The 17,972-nt window shown below is 40.3% G+C and overlaps 1 protein-coding gene across 1 annotated transcript; it reads right to left on the bottom strand.

Annotated features, from left to right (window-relative positions):
• Positions 1-7,819: 7,819 nt before the first annotated feature.
• LOC135256424 (cytochrome P450 3A40-like) lies at positions 7,820-16,458 on the bottom strand. Its single transcript, XM_064338177.1, has 13 exons — positions 16,264-16,458; positions 15,365-15,458; positions 15,133-15,185; positions 14,774-14,873; positions 13,907-14,020; positions 13,245-13,333; positions 12,912-13,060; positions 12,107-12,234; positions 11,727-11,811; positions 11,008-11,168; positions 10,674-10,900; positions 9,929-10,091; positions 7,820-9,422 (listed from the first exon to the last, which is right to left on the bottom strand). Exons 1-13 carry the CDS (start codon positions 16,338-16,340, stop codon positions 9,327-9,329), a joined length of 1,536 nt encoding a protein of 511 aa, XP_064194247.1. The 5' UTR covers positions 16,341-16,458; the 3' UTR covers positions 7,820-9,326.
• Positions 16,459-17,972: the final 1,514 nt, after the last annotated feature.

The raw sequence follows: 17,972 nt of genomic DNA, 5'->3' as shown, positions 1-17,972 counted from the left end.
AAAGATATTACTCTGTGTAATGAGTGTTGTACATGTTTCATAAAAGCTTTAGAAATATGTACTATGTAAGATTTATGTCCATAAGATCATTTTTAACGTCATAAGAATCATTTTTTTTCTTTGCTGTCTGTAACCTCCTTCAGAATTGGATGAATGCTGTTCTTTTATTTAGGTTTTACACATTTTATATTTGAAGGCCTGCACCACAGACTAGCCCATCCAAAAACACATTCATCCAGCTGCTGCGTCTTTTAACTGCATTCAACAAACAGAACTGCGCAGTCATTACTCTCGAGGACAGATGCATGTGCAGTTGAGGAAAGACTGTGATTCGGCCAACAGGAAGACTAATCCATCGGGAGAAACACGAGCATTCCAGAGTGTCATCATATACTTGTGAGCGTTGATGAGGTACATAGCTGTGGACAGTTGGAGGAGCTCTCTACACACATTGTACACAAAGTGCTGAGTTTACATTCAGATGCATCAAGCCCACACTGAGACTGTCAAAATAATAATAATATAATATCATATAATATAATCATATCCGGTGCACAGTGGAACGGGACCCAGGGGCGTTACTTCAGATTGTGTGCAGAGTGCAACAATAATGAGGACTGTCTTCACTGCAACCACAAAGCAAAATGCAAGACACTGGCCAAATGAAACAAGCTTTCGTTGCGATAGCTCTCACCCACAATACTGAATGATACAGTACACTCACAATATTTCACCTTTCATTTTGAAATTTCATTTGTATGGTGTATTTGAAGTATTATTTTAAATAAATAATAGTGAATAAGAATGGGACTCATTACCAAGAAAACCATCACTATAATGCAGGAAAAATCATTTCTTTTTTTAAAATTTAAAACATTAATGATTTGTATGTTTAGTGAAGCAGTGAAGACAAAAAGTTTGAGTGTGGATATTTTTTTCTTTCAATTCCATTCTTTGTGTTTGAAACCAAAAAGCAACCTGCAAACCAAATGAGTTCATTTTACAAAAAGAAACAAACCAAACTATTGCAGAGACTCACAGCTGAATTGAAAAGCAGCTAAAGAGCTGGAAATGATGGATTCATTTAAAAAGCATGTTTTGCAAGCTCTTGTTTTGGCAAATTTATCCCCCTGCTCAGGGCAGAGAGAGAGGCCTGTGTGTAAAATTAAGCTTCTGATATTTTGTCCTGATTGGCATTCAAAACACAGGATGGTTGGTCACAGAAGGCCCACTCTGTTGCTTTCGGGTTGCAGAGGGCAAGCTCTGTGATCCCTGATAATAAAAATATTTCACAATTAGTAGAGGTGGTGGAAAGTGCTGTGTCAGTGAGATGTACAAAGGAGACATGCTTTGTGAGATATACATGCTTTGAACAAACAAACTGTTGAAGAGGACTTTGAAGAACAGAAATATGAAACTGGTGCAGTCATTTCCTTACTGGAGCAGGTCAGATTAGAATAACAGGATTAGTAGGACATAAGTTTGTAATTAAAACGTAATTTCATTGTGATAGGTGAAGAGAATCTGTCCACGGACCGGCACTTAATTTCACTGACCATTGTCTGCCCCAACTGGCTCATGATCAATGGGAATGACTACATGAAGGCGGGAAAAACACAAGTGCCAATCTTAAACAGCAAAGCCTCTCCTCGCTGCGCCACTCCCTCTATCCAGGGGGAGGGGGAGAAAAGGAGGGACAGAGAAAGTGAGTTTGAAAGAGAGTGGCTCACACATGGGCAGATTACAGGGGACCCAATCTCAAAGATTAGCATAATCTCCCATCCTTTGTCCCCTGCAAAATGTTTTCATACCACGCCTTTTATATGTGGAAGAAGGGACGCAGACCTCTTCACTCCGTGACAGTGGGTGCTCTCTGTGTGGCTTCTGGGTAATCGCCACCAGCCTCAAGCCCTTTCTTTTTCTATCCTCAAGCTTATGGTCTTCTTAAGGGATGCAAGAAGGGATTTTCCCCTCATCCTCTGCCTGTGATTCTCAGCCAAGGCCGGGCAACCCCAACCATCTGCTATCGCCGGGAAGATCAAAACCACCCTCGCGCCCGGCGGTGCCAGCAATCATATGGGCAGCTTAAATTCAGACAGGTGACCGAATTCATTACTGCACTCGCTACTCAAAAAATGGGCAAATTGATTCGGCAACTGCATCACAATTTTGCCACCCCAGTGGAAAAAGTCCAGGCCCACTGGTGCCAACCCAATGCACACCATTTCTTATTCACATGTGCTACTCTGCCTCTGACTGAGACTGCAGGATAGTCAGCTACCAAATATACAAAACCACATATAGTAGGAAAATTCAAAGTTATTGAAAATAAATGCATTATAATAAATAATAGTAATAATAACAATTTCTGCAGAAATTGTGAAGTGTGGTTGCCACCAATGCAAAGTCAACTTTCTGCTGAACAGAGCTTTATACATTATGAAAACATTATTCTTACATAAGAATTCAGTATTACTATTTTGGAAGAAGACAACGTATTTCAGGTTTCGTATGCTAGGTAGTGGATATTGTGTTCTAGGCAGTTGCTAGGGTGTTGCTAGGTGGTTGCTATGGAGTTCTAGGCGGTTGCTGGGGTGTTGCTAGGTGGTTGCTATGGAGTTCTAGGTGGTTCCTAGGGTGTTGGGTTGCTAGGTGTTAAGCCTCTGTTGTCATTTTAGGTACAGCAAATGTTCCGGGTCAATTCCTAAGGGGGTTGCAATACATAATGACATTTCATTTAAATGTAGTTACAAATTAGGCCGTAGAGAGTTTCATACGAAAATTTAAGTATTTTTCTAGATTTTCAAACTTTAAAGGGATTAGCGATACAGGAGGGTTAGAGGTGGTTGCTATGTAGTTAGGTGGCGCTAGGCTAGGCTTAGCACACTAAGGTTGGGTTAGATTACAGCTAGGGTTAGGGTTAGGCAGATTGCTAAGGTAAGGGTTAGGGTTACAGCTTGGGTATGGGTTAGAATTAGGGTTACAGATAGGGGTAGGGTAACAGTTAAAGTTTAGTTTACAGCTATGGTTAGGGTTAGGGTTACAGATAGGGTTAGAGTTAGGGTTAGAGTTACAGTTAGGGTTAGGGATAGGGTTACGGTTACCACAAGGGTTAGGGTTAAGATTACAGCTAGGGTTAGGGTTGCAGCTAGGGTTAGGGATAGCGTTAGATCTATGGTTAGGGTTAGGGTTACAGTTAGGGTTAGGGTTAGTGTTAGGGTGACAGCAAGGGTTAGGGTTAGGGTTGCAGCTAGGGTTAGGGTTAGGATTACCACTAGGGTTAGGGTTAGGGTTACATCTAGGGTTAGGGTTAGGGTTGCAGCTAGGGTTAGGGTTAGGGTTAGGGTTTCATCTGGGGTTAGGGTTAGGGTTATAGCTAGGGTTAGGGTTAGGGTTGCAGCTAGGGTTAGGATTAGGGTTACCACTAAGGTTAGGGTTAGGGTTACATCTAGGGTTAGGGTTAGGGTTACGGCTAGAGTTAGGGTTAGGCTTACAGCTTGGGTTAGGGTTAGTGTTGCAGTTAGGGTTCGGCTTAGGGTTAGGGTTTCATTTAGGGTTAGGGTTAAGGTTTCAACTAGGGTTAGGGTTATGGTTACAGCTAGGGTTAGGGTTGCATCTAGGTTAGGGTTAGGGTTACATCTAGGGTTAGGGTTAGGGTTAGGGTTACAGCTAGGGTTAGGCTTAGGGTTACCGCTAAGTTTAGGGTTAGGGTTAGGGTTAGGGTTGCAGCTAGGGTTAGGGTTAGAGTTACCGCTAGGGTTAGGGTTAGGGTTAGGGTTACATCTAGGTTTAGGGTTAGGGTTACGGCTAGGGTTAGGGTTAGGGTTACAGCTAGTGTTAGGGTTAGGGTTAGGGTTACATCTAGGTTTAGGGTTAGGGTTACGGCTAGGGTTAGGTTAGGTTAGCAGTTAGTAGGTGGTAGGGTTAGGGTTAGGGTTACACTAGGTTAGGGTTAGGGTTACAGCTAGGGTTAGGGTTAGGGTTACAGCTAGGTTAGAGGTTAGGGTTAGGGTTACGGCTAGGGTTAGGGTTAGGGTTACAGCTAGTGTTAGAGTTAGGGTTAGGGTTGCAGCCAGGGTTAGGGTTAGGGTGCCAGCTAGGGTTAGGGTTAGGGTTGCAGCTAGGGTAAGGGTTAGGGTTAGGGTTACATCTAGGGTTAGGGTTATGGCCAGGGTTAGGGTTAGGGTTACAGCTTGGGTTAGGGTTAGGGTTAGGGTTACCGCTACTGTTAGGGTTAGGGTTGCAGCTAGGGTTACCGTTAGGGTTAGGGATGGGTTTAGGGTCACATCTAGGGTTAGGGTTAGGGTTACGGCTAGGGTTTGGGTTAGAGTTACAGCTAGGGTTAGGGTTAGGGTTGCAGCTAGGGTTAGGGTTAGCGTGCCAGCTAGGGTTAGGGTTAGGGTCACGGCTAGGGTTAGGGTTACAGCTAAGGTTAGGGTTAGGGTTGTAGCTAGGGTTAGGGTTAGTGTTAGGGTTACATCTAGGGTTAGGGTTACTGCTAGGGTTAGCGTTAGGGTTAGGGTTGCAGCTAGGGTCAGGGTTAGGGTTAGGGTTAGGGTTAGATTTTGGGTTAGGGTTAGGGTTACAACTAGGGTTAGGGTTAGGGTTACAGCTAGGGTTAGGGTTAGGGTTGCAGCTAGGGTTAGTGTAGGGTGAAGCGGTTAGGGTTAGGGTTAGCAAGGTTAGGGTTAGCTAGGGTGCGCTAGGGGCTTAGGTGCCAGCTAGGGTTAGGGTTAGGGTTGCAGCTAAGGTTAGGGTTAGGGTTCACGCTAGGGTTAGAGTATAGTTTAGGTTAGGGTTACATCTAGGGTTAGGGTTAGGGTTATGGCTAGGGTGAATGTTTGGGTTAAAGCTAGGGTTAGGGTTAGGGTTATGCTACGGTTAGGGTTAGGTTAGGGTTGCAGCTAGGGTCAGGGTTAGGGTTAGGGTTAGGGTTAGATTTTGGGTTAGGGTTAGGGTTACAACTAGGGTTAGGGTTAGGGTTACAGCTAGGGTTAGGGTTAGGGTTACAGCTAGGGTTAGGGTTAGGGTTACAGCTAGGGTTAGGGTTAGGGTTACAGCTAGGGTTAGGGTTAGGCTTAGGGTTGCAGCTAGGGTTAGGCTTAGGGTGCCAGCTAGGGTTAGGGTTAGGGTTGCAGCTAAGGTTAGGGTTAGGGTTACCGCTAGGGTTAGAGTATAAGTTTAGGGTTAGGGTTACATCTAGGGTTAGGGTTAGGGTTATGGCTAGGGTTGAATGTTTGGGTTAAAGCTAGGGTTAGGGTTAGGGTTACTGCTACGGTTAGGGTTAGGGTTATGGTTACAGCTAGGGTTAGGGTTAGGGTTAGGGTTGCAGCTAGGGTTAGGGTTAGGGTTACAGCTAGGGTTATTGTTAGGTTTACAGCTAGGGTTAAGGTTATGGTTTGGGTTACAGCTAGGGTTTGCGTTTTTCACCAATGAACAAAGGACTCTCTACCATGTCCAATAAGGCATCCCACAACTCTCTATAACAAGAATTTCAAAAGCTGTGAAATAATAAACATTGGCAATTTAACTTAATGGCAGAATGTTCACCCTCGTGATGTGAGATAATAGTAGTGTGATTGCCAAAGGCAACCATTGAGTCCATTGAGGCTGGAGAAAAACCACACCACAACTGCTAACACGCGCTTAGACCCAGCACCAGGGGACAGGGCCAATTCCACTCCTGAATGAGGAGAGTGAGCTCCCGTTCTTCCATCAATCCTGGTGGCCATTCAGTGGCAGGTCAAAGGTTGTCCCCGATAGAGTGCCCAACAAGAGATAAATTGAGTTCAGGCTTCCACAAAGAAACAAATAAATACTTTATTAAAAAAAGATGTAAATTTGACGAGTTTCATTGCAGAGGTGTGATCTGGAACTGCAGCTGTCTTTGGTTGCTTTGAATTTTTCCTGATGTCCCACCTCCGCTCTCCTCCACCACAGTTGATAAGGCCAGTGTGCCACTGATTGTTCTTGTCATGGGTGCTTTGTCTTACACAAGCCTCGCTGCTCCAAGAAACAGTAGGGGGGGCGGGGTTTGGGGGAGCATCAAAGACTCAGCAGATAGACTCACATCAGTAGATTAAGGTCCTCTGCATGACAAAGTAGCTACCTAGGGTGGTATTAAGTTAATATGTGAAAGAATGTTATTGAGAGGGAATAAAGCCCCCAAAACTCTGTCATTCTCTTCGTAATGTCCTAATCCAGTGCCTGACACAGAGGCCCTGGGCCAGAGTTAACGCTAATCGGAGAGATGCCCATCTGTAGGCCTCGTCCTTAAACCTACTTAAACTTTGCCTAAACTCACTTATTGTCCCTCAGAGAACAAGATAGCATATTAGGTTTGAGTTAAGGAGATTTGTTCCCCTACAGCCAATCCCCCCAAAACCTCACACTAAATTTCAATTGAACAGATTAAACAAGCCACAAATGAAGGCTTGAAAACAACATTAGAATGGGCTAACACAGGATTAATCTCATTTTCAAGAGTATCCCCTTAACAGCAGTGTTAATCATGGCAGATCTGTGTCGAGGAATGCATTTGTCTCATACTCTCATGAACAATCAGACTACTGAGAAAAAAACCAAAAGTGAAGTATAAAAGAGTAGAAGTGAAGTTTTGATTGTAGCACAGTCAGACACACGTCTTCAATGAATCATTGATAATAAAAAAACTATTTCTCACCTTTGATTAGAAGGCATGTTACATTGCTGTTGCATCAACGCAAGCAAGACACACTGCAAACTGCACAAATATAGTGGCCAAATTATGGTCCTTGAGGATGGTCAAGGAAACTTAACTTAAAACCTACAGCAGCAGCATGAGCTTAATGAAACCATGAAGTAGTTTATTGAGCAAGATAAAATAATCTAAATATGAATTCTAAATTCAGCCCATTGAACTCAATGAAAGATAAAGCTTAACCTTATACACCAGGGGATATGCAGACCTAACCACACACCACTCCACAAGACAGTTCATTACAGCAGCCTCATCTGAAGGAAACGGGAGAAAAAATGGCTTCACTGATCACAGCTGTTAGCTGTTGATTGCAATTGCAAAAAAGATGAATGAATGGTACAGGGAGAAATTCCAAATGCAGCATAACGTCCTGCAGCTCAAAAATGTGACATTCATATATCTCTTATTTTTCATTATGTACTTTCCATTTTGCCTTTTACGGAAAAAATGAACTTTGTTTTTTTTTTTAACAAGACATTTTGACAATGCGAGACGCCTCCTTGGCACTTTATCTGTGTGGAGCAGGTCATACACATTTTGGGCTGAGCTCTGAGGCCCTGAAGCTCAGAAGGTGGAAAGAGCACAGCGTAAATGTCCAAATTGTTAATAATCACCCTAATTGAAATCTGCTAATTAGCCTCTCAGAGCTCGGCAGACCCTCGGGGAGCAGTTCATACGATTAGATCACTGAGCTGGTGCTTTGGATCCACAGACATCTTGAACTGCACGCACACACCCCCATTCCCCCCCCCCCCCCCAGTGGCTGAACATTGAGGTAAATCAGCATTACAGTTTCATTCAGGATGGACGCACTATATGTATCAGCAGTCTTGGCAGGTGTTCCCTTCTGTTTGAGCAGGAAGAAAAAAGGGTCCAATGTCATGCAAGTGCATCGGAGTGAAAATAGCAGCCTCCTCCAAACACTGGACTATCTCTGCAATTACAGTCCTGCACAATGCACGTTTCAGAGGACATGAGTCCCTGTACACACCTTGCACGATAGGACTATGCAGGTGGCCATACCTAATTGGGAGTAATAAAAACCAGGAACAAAAAAAAACTGAGAAACATGTTAGCAAATATTTTTAAGGGTTTATTTTATTCATATAAGAAACTATTTAATCACACAATTAGACACAATTAGAACAATTTATTACATGACATTACATCTGTTTGGTATACTTCAAACAGTGTACACCAAAGATCAAACGCCAACAATTGCATATGCCCTGTGTATACACATATATACAATTTTATGTTAGAAAATCACACAACGTGGTATTTTTAAGTGTTGATACAAAGGAAGATCTGCCGTGGAAAGCAAGAAGAATACCACAGTTCTGTAATTGCATCAGTACCATTTCATAATTCTGAACTTGGCCAGGTTGAGACATCAGTCTGTACACTTTCCATGGGCTCAGCTAGTAAACCAAGGTAAATTACCTTCTCTAATGAGTCATGATCTTGTGAAGAATGGCATTCCAGTTGTGCATTACAATTCCAGTCATGTCAACACTAGATACAACTTGCTAGAACCAATCAAATTACAAGATTATTCATACAGACTAATGTCACAAACTTCGCTTTCCAGACACTCTAGATCAGGGCTGCCCAACCCTGCTCCTGGAGATCTACTCTTCGGTAGGTTTTAATTTCAACCCTAATTTTGCACACCTGATTCTACAAACAGCTCAGTGAAATCTTTAGCCATTGAGCTGTTGAATGAGATAAGAAGATAAAGATAAATGCAATTGCTTTAATTACTTTTAAAGACCAATTCCAGTTTCAAGTGAAAACCAACATGGTCCAATTTCGCTTTGTTGCAGTGAAAATATTTTGCCAGAAGGTGGAGATTACAACAACAATAATTAACAATTATTTGCCTACAAATATCACCTCTGCTGTTGCAAGCAGAATTAAACTTTCATGCTTTTTAGAGGTATTCAATAGCTGAGCTGGATTACCTCCTAACATATTCATGTTTGGTCTGTTTATGAAGAGACTAAATCTGATTTTTTAAATAATAATATCATAGTGGTTAACTCAGCTTCCAACAACATAAGGAAACTTTAATACATTCATTTCGTCATTTTTAATCTGGTTGTGCGTTTTGATAAAGTTTGATAGCAACAGGTTGCTCTGCTAATCAACAAATTCAGCAATTTAACTGATAATTGATGTCTTTGATAATAATTAATAAATTAAATCAAATACATTTATTTTACATGCTGAACAAGTGAGGTGTTTTAACTGTTGATGCACTTGTGTTTGTGTGAGAGTGGAAAACATTAAACGAGGGTATCAGCTGTTAAAACTCCTGTATTCAGAACATAAACACATCATAGAATCGTTAAAACTACAGTAGAAGAAATACGTGCATAAATATGAAAATACAGTGACAAATGCATGACGTGAACAGTGATTATAAAGTGGCTGGTGATTTTGCATAGTTAGTCCACATTAATTTCACCACTAATTAAAAAGAAAATATACAATTAAAATGAATGCATGAATCATTTTCTCGTAGCGTGGTTGAAATAAAGCAAGCCAGAAAACCTGCTATACAGGAGATCTCCCTGGCAAGGTTTTATTCTTCTTTCATAGTAGGGCCACGTGAGACAACTTTCATTTTTATTGGGTTTATAGTTCCAAGAAGAGGTAATTTGTCCAGCTGGAGTGGTATCTGATGAGATAAATGGATTCGAAAGTATTAGGATATTTTTATATTTGCATATGCACAAGACTCCCTCAGAGTAGACATGCACAGACACACACACACACACACACTCACTAACACACTCACACACACACACACACACACACACACACACACACACACACACACACAAACAAACAATGTCATAGTTGGCCAGTATGCTGTCATCCGTCTCAGGTGTTGCTATTGTGGTCCTTGGGTTTTCAATAGACTGAAGATCCATGACTTGTATACTTGAGCGGAACTGTGTAAGTTCAAGATAATCGTCAATCTGTACAACATTTCATTTGGCCTAGGGTAACTCATACTGAGAGCATGTTTCAGTATAGGATGCACATTTCAGGCTCCAATTGCAAGCTAATGATTCGCTATAACAAAGACTTTTCGCTGTCAGCGCTATGATTCCCATGGTTAACAATTTCATAACTTCAAAAAACATGCACATGAAATAAATGATAAAAAATAGACCTTACCTCTGTCTCTTTGCATGTGACAAAGCTGAAGTTCTGAAGTACCTGAACTATAGCAAGTTTCATGAGGGCAACAGCAAACCTCATGCCAATGCAGTTCCGAGGGCCAGCACCAAAAGGCAGAAAAGCATAGGGATCCATGCTGTCCTTGTTTTCCTTGCTAAACCTAAAAGGAGTCCAGGACAATATTCCATAACTTTCATACAAAATTTTAAATGAAAGGGTATACACCAAATATTATAAAACATCAAATAAACCAGTCACATCAAAGACGTTCTACTATTTTATGAACCACAATATTAAATATTAATTATCTAAATCACTTACTTTTTTGCCCCACATTTTCAAGAACAATGTTGGGTTCACCAGTGAAAATGACAGAATTTGCACTTGTGTTTGCTGACAATACAGTCTATACATGTAAAAGTATACTACTGAAATTTAGTAGCATATTATGACATGGACATATAGGCTACATCACTGCTTGCCAGTATAAAGTTGTGCCCATATGAAAATTATTCCATATTTATTTGTAACATTTTGGCCTCAAAGAATTATTTAAAAAAAGGTTTTCTGAAGCCACTTTGTTTCACTGGGAGGTTATTTCAGATTTCTCCCTTTTCACCTGTGGTGCCTCCCCTTGATATTTCCTGTGGATTCTGCAGCGTGTGAAGGTACATTAGGTATGGAAATAAAACGTGAATGAATTGGACACAACTGCCAGAAAAAGTTACTGAGTTACTGTTACCTTTCAGGATTGAAGCATTCAGGTTCTGGCCAAAGTTCTGGGTCACGGTGCAAAGCGAACACTGGAATCGTGACGAGAGTGTCCTTTGGAATGGTCACCCCATTGACAACGATGGTCTCTGTGCACAGTCGTTCCAGACGAAGAGCAATGGGGTACAGCCTCAGAGATTCATTCAAAACCATATCCAAGTACTCCATCTGAACCAGCTGCTCATACATCACAGGGGCCTACAAGAACAAAGGGAATAATAGATTTTTTGTGAAATTTCCAGAAATGTTCTGGATATTTCTGCTACAGAGTTGATGCTACTACGGAGGGTGCTCCTGTAAGACACCTTGTTTGGGAACACTTTGTCAATCTCATCTTGCAATCTTTTCATGACTCCAGGGTTGGTGGCCAGGTTGTACGCCAAGAATGCAAGCGATTTACTAGCGGTCTCAAAACCGGCAGCCAAAAAAATTGCTGCTGAAGACAAGATCTCACGGTGTGTCAGACCTGTAGAGGCAAAATGAGATGAGTGATATGTGCACATGCACACAGACATACACACAAAATATAACCAAAGCTTTACAACCAAAGAATAAAAACTGTAGGGAATTAAGTAGCCCTTTAACCCCTAGAGAATTACAGGTTAGAGTTGTTAATTGGGAAGTATGATAAGATAGTAAGAAGCTCTTTAAATATCCTTTGCTGAACTATCCCTACTGAAACATACTCATGGATGGTTTCTCAGACATTAGGAAACAAGCGCAGAATATCATAGGAAGGGCATAAATAAACAATTAATGTATTCTTTACCGTCTGTCAATGCTAGCACAACTTATTTTGTTAAAATCAAAGCAATATGCTTCTGACAAAATAACATGCTAATGTTGAATAACAATAGCAGCTAACTATATGACAAATGTGAACAGATTTTAGCCCCCTCATCAACTCCCAGATACTAAATAGCACTCATATCCCTGAAAATGGTTTGCCACTCCTGCACTATGCAGTGATTGTGATGACATAAATCAGCAAATAAGATTTCTGCACTAGGACTTTGAACTTTACCTTTGATTTTCTTGTTTCCATTGGTACCATGTTTGGTTTCTGCTAATTGCAATTCTATCATCAGTTGCAGAAAATCCATTCGATTCTGCAGAAGAGCAATACAGGATGAATGCTTTCCCAGCAGAGCATTTATTAATATTCGGTTGAGAAGTATGAGATGATAGATTTTTCCGTTTTTAGACTTAATTTGTTCACTTTCAGGTCAAGTTTATCTCTGAAAAACCTTGTTTAACCCCTCAGAAAAAATCACTTTCACTCTACAAATTAGGGCATACTTTATTTGAATAATATACTTTAATACCAATATGATATTGTAAATATCCCGAAACATATATTACATGACGATGATTTACACCTTACCCCATAAAAATAAACCTTACCTTTTGGACATTTTTTTCTCGATCCAGCTTTACTTTCTCAACTACAGAAATGAGGAACCTCAGTTCAGCTAGCGGGAAAATGCAAAAACCTGCTTTCTCCAGCAGGGGATTCAAGAACGGAAAAAGAACTGGATAAAACCAAAGAACAGGTGGAAAAGCCAGCTCAGAAAATGTGACATCTTACAGGGAATTTTCACCTACAAACAAATAACATCTCACTGCCTCCTTATGTCTCAATCCGGGCCTGACTCTGCCCGGTCTCCTCAGTGGTAGGCCAAACCACCAATCTCCATGGCAAGAGCAAAGATTCTCCCTTGAGAGAGCAAAGACTTTCCACTGCAAGAGCAAAGCTCAATAAATGAACACTTACAACTTTCATCTGACCCCTCTGTGTTGTGCACCCCTCTTGACTCAAACACACACAGTGATACAAAGGCCACCTCACCGTCTCTCACCCTTATCATCAGGAGAACATAATTCCTCTTCAGCTACCTGTACTACTATTTTTCTTTAAACAAGTGATTCTGTATTTAATCAGTTCCATTAATAGCTTAGGGATTGATTGTGGTGTCTTCACTACAACAGGGCTAGCAACATTGCTATATAAAAATAGACATTGTTAACATTTGGTAATGCAGATGCAGTGCAAGCAGAGGGAACTACAGAGTTTTCACAGGCATGCCATCACTATATTAATTTTACAAAGAATAAAGTACATCTCAGTAACTTCCTCAGTAATTTCCATTGTAGCATACAGATCAAAAAGTTAATGTATTATTCCAATAATCTGCTAATGTATATTTACCTGAGAAAAGAAATACTGGATTATCTACGTTCAAGGTGAACGCCTTCTTTATTTTAACAACACTGGGGTCATTTGGTTTACTGAGGGACTCTGTGTCGATACTTAAGGCAACATTTGCAATAGCATCCAAACAATATGCGCCAAAGTACCTGAAATGGAACAAACAGTAAACAGTAGTAGCATTCTTGATGCCAACAATAAATACACAAAAGGCAGACACTTATACAGAACTGAATTAACAGTTCTACTTTTTGGCAGGAAACAAGTGTTGGGAATTAAGATCACTACTGAGATCCTTACTGAGGATTCACAGAGCACATCTGTTATACGTACTCTCGGACTTCCACAGCTTCATCACGGTTAGCAACCTCCTGAAGACATTGAACTAACTTATCAGAATGTTGCTTCATTAATGGAAGCATCTGAAAAAAAGACAAGAGGGTCATTTTCATCACGGAAGTGACTGTGTTTCCTGACTTTTGCAATCTATGCAATCTTTGCGAGATGTCTAAAATGTGTTTCTGTTGAAATTATATTTCACAAAAAAAAATCCTTCCATCCGTCTTCAAATTTTGCAGGAGTTTTATATTGTAGTATTGCAGTCTGCCTGAGTGGCTGCCTAACTGCCCTGCTAAAGGTGAATTCATCTTTAGTGCAGCAGTTAGTGCAGCTGCCTCACCCCTGACAGACCTGGGTTTGAGGCCTGCCACGACACTGGTGTCAGAAGTGGAGGTGTGGCCTCAAAGACCAGGGCAGTGCCCCAGGAGCATGACAGCATGGAAGAAATGATGCGAACTAATGAATTATGTTTTGATATTTAATGATTTATGTGAACTATGAACTATATGTTTCACCATATATAAACACCAAAATGGCAATGGGTTTCCATGCAATTTTCTACTAAAGTCAATTAATCGAGGATTACAGTATGGGGAGACTGATGTGATCCTATGCTTACAGGCCCAGCATAGCATGGGGTGGAAAGATTAGCTTGCCTCCTTGATCCGGCCACTGCTGAACAAAGGGGACAGCAAACTGCGTTTTTGTTTCCAGTCTTCACCTCGAGCATTGCTGACCGCATCGTCAAAGGGACCGTTAAAGCTGAAATCCTGAAACACAGCAAACACATCGGGACATGTTTCAAGGACACAAAGTCAACAAATTTGTCAACAAATTAGAGTCACGTCCAAACAAGTTGTGGTATTTTAGCAGCACAAGTATACATGACACACAATGCAGCTGGACAGGACTTCAGAGTGTAATGAGCTGCAGGTGTGGTGAGAGTATGGCTGTGCACTGGCCAATCAGGGAGCTTCCCACATGCCATTCAAGTGAGGGGATCCTGCAACTGTACAGGTAAAACTACAGAGAAAACACTGTGGACACCAAACTGCAGTTTGTGACAACAACATTAAGTTATTAAGGTTAGAAAATAGTAGCTTCAGTTGTGACTGAAATCACTAAAACTTTACAAAAAATTGATTTTCATATACTCACCAGGTTAATACCACCCCTCCCATGACAACACAATCACACATTAGACTGTGAAACTGACATCACCACAGGAGACTGAAATTATTATTTCTGTTTTTACAGTATGCAGTGATTTGTGCTATTAAAAAAAATAGGGCCGTACACACCATAAAGTGAACAATAATCCATTAGTCAAATAAACTCCTAAATTAATGCAAATGTTGTATTGTGTGGTTAGCATACTGATAAAATGCGTCAAGTGACCTAGCAATAAAATACCGGATCTTCCATTGGTAAGGTTAGTGAAGGTAATTACTTAATCTGGAAGGACGGTAATATTATACGCATTTAAAATGCATACATCTTGAATATTAGGCCTTTGGGCTCACCCTTCTGTTGATGAAGTAGGAGAAGCATTCTTTCACCAGAACTGTTTTGATCATTCTTGTGTCCACTGTGCATAATAAGGGCAGTCTGCCCTCATACACTCTATGAACAGTCAGGGAAATAATAGAAAAAAGATTTGAGATCTGTTTGTACATATTTGAATAGTTTATTCATTCAAATAAAATTCATGCATCCTTACGTTTAAAGCAAGAGGTATTAAACGTCCCAAATGTACTGTAGGAATTTCAGTCAATAAAACTTGGCCCTTCCGATTCAAAAAACTGGATAAACCCTTTTGATATGATCACTTTCATAGAAGTTGTACACTGTTTAACATCTCAGTTGAAAAACAGATACTAACCCCCAAAGTCTGCCATATGTCTTGAAACACCTCATATCCATCTGATGCAAACCCTGTTGAAATATACAGATATGCATCATAAATATGTGGCATTATCTCCAAAAACAGGGAATACATATTCCTCCACTAATAAGGTACTATACTATCAATTTGTTTGGTTATTATGCAAAATAATGTTGACACCACCGGTTTTTTTTTTTTTCAGAATTTAGGGGTTCTTTATAATACTTACCTTATCATATTCAAAAACAGAGCCAAAGAATGGTGAAGGCTTCGGGCCTGGAATTCCAAGTTTCTTGAAGACACCATATGGCCAATAACCATACCTGAACCATACCATACAAGAAAATAGTTACACCTTAAATAACTGTGCAGGGGTTTACATACGCGGTACGCAAGTACACGTGAACGGCAAAACGATTAAAATGCGCGACAGTTTTATTGTATCTATATTTTAGGTAAGTTTTTCGTTATGACACAATTTTATCATAGATTTTATCTTTTGGCTGTGCATGTGTAGGCTACTTACGTACGATTTGTGTCGACCCCTCACATGTACAATCATCACAAACATCCTACAATAGGCCTAAGCGTTATGTGAACAAAATAAAAATGCTTTCTTTTTCAAAGAGAGAAAAAATAACACATTATGTGCCGTATATCGGTATAAAATTGCTTTTTTTTATTTTTATCATAGAGATACCGATGTCATCTTGGCTAACTCACTGACATTATTAAGTCTGAAGGTGTTTTTTTATTATATGGGATTCTGTAGACGTCTCACTAAATATCACAATGAAATGCTCAGCCAATACTGGCTAGTTATGCAACCCGATATCAACAGGTCATACTCCACACAGCAGACTGTCCTTTGTATTGTATTGTTAATGATTATTAGTGCACCACAGAAACGATACGTCTAACTCGTTTTCAGTCAGATTAAATATATGAGTGTATTTTTATTTAATTTACCCCAAAACATTCGTCCGTTTTTAAACCGATTTTTCATTGCTCGTCAGTTTTCAGTCAGACATGCAAAACAGCAGCGTCGATTTTCCAAAACGAGAGAGAAAGAATAAGACGCGATAGGCTACTCATTCAAGTAAAAGGCGAATAAGACGCGATACTCACACAATTAATAAGCAGATAAATGTAATTAGCAGAGCCAATGTTTCTGCTGAAAAAGGTGGAAAATAAATCATGGTCATATTGCACAGTCTATGTTTTATCTATATACACCACACAAATTATGTAGGCTAGGCAGTAAAGTTGCCAGTCCAGGCTGAATCCTGGAAGTTTCTGAAAAGGAAAACACCTACACTGCGCATGTTTGTGCTTGCCATACGCATAGGCGGTTTTGCTAGGGGCCTCGTCTGCCAAAGGGGCCTCGTGAATTTGTGTTTCCTTTTTTATTTTTATTTTTTTTATTTATAAAACATTTTTCCTTTCTTGTCACTCCAAACAAACTATAATCTATAATAGATAAAAAAATAAATATATCTACATGTAAATGTGGGCCTATCCAATTAAATATTTATATTTGCCAATATTTATTATCACCCACATTTCACATTTAATGGACTATTCCACCTTGACCTTTCTGCATTTGCGCCTAATCAATGACGTAGGAATTTGAGTTTCCATCAGAGGCAGAGTCTCTGTTACCATAAAACGTTTTCAAAGTGGGTTTGAGAAGAGACGGAGGAGGAAGGAAGATGCCCAGTTTAAGGAAAGTTTGCCTAAACTGACGAAATTCTTCAATAAAACAGCCAGAGACTCCACGACGGAGGAGCAACAAGTAGATTATCGACCACCCTAACCGCTAGTGTATTTACTTCGCATTTATTAGAGAGAACTGGACATTGTTTCCTATTTAAATATAAGTCCTGTAAGAATACACATAATACATTGTCTAAATGTAAAAAACCAACGTCATACATATACATTTAGTTATATTAATACAGCCTTATTTATTATAACTTTAAGACAAGCAACACGCTCGGAATTATCTCATCGCGACCCATTAAATCCAATGGCGCATTTCAAACTGCTTTCCTAACGGCTATTTTGCGTTCTGCGACTTGAGTTACAAGAGTGAATATGTACTGATTCCTAGACATGCTGATAGGGACCACCCTTTCTCATATTAACCTCAAATACGCAAGACAGGACACTTACACAGTATGCTAGCAAATTTAAGTTCCATTCATTTATATGGGGTGGTCGATACACGTCCCCTTAGCAAACAAACTAGAGCTGGACCACCTCTGAGTTATTTGCCGGCACATAAAAAATCGCGAAAGTAAAATAACCACTGGAGGATAACGAGGACATTTTTCTTGCATAACTAGGTGCAGGTTGTTACCGATATTTCGCCTATTTTTTCGTATATAGTTGCAAATCGTTTTCCTGTCTGTCGAAGGAAGTTGGTTGATAAGTGCTCTCACTCTAGCTGACGTTACAACAGGTGTAACGTTAGTTGAAGTAGCTGAGCTAGCTAACGTTAGCAGCCTTACTGCTGCCTCAGCCTGTTGTGCACCCACCGCACCTGCTACAACTTCTAGCGTTACTGACTCTGCTGGTTGCGGTGAACCAGCTGTAGTGTGGGAGGAAAGTGCCAGAGGCGACACCGACAGACAGCAGCAGCCCACCACAACCAGACACCCGCTCAGACCGGTACTTCTACCCCTAGAGAATAGTGCATGTTCAAATGCTTTATCAAAAAAGCATGTACTATACTTTTGTCTTGAAAGAATTAAATATTATATACTTATAATCTTTTGCTTGCCATATTGTCTTCTTCTAACTGATTGAAGGTCATTTGAAGTTATTCAGTTAGA

This window comes from Anguilla rostrata, chromosome 6, assembly GCF_018555375.3.
Source record: "Anguilla rostrata isolate EN2019 chromosome 6, ASM1855537v3, whole genome shotgun sequence".
Lineage (NCBI taxonomy): Eukaryota > Metazoa > Chordata > Actinopteri > Anguilliformes > Anguillidae > Anguilla > Anguilla rostrata.
This window is presented reverse-complemented; position numbering and strand designations above follow the sequence as displayed.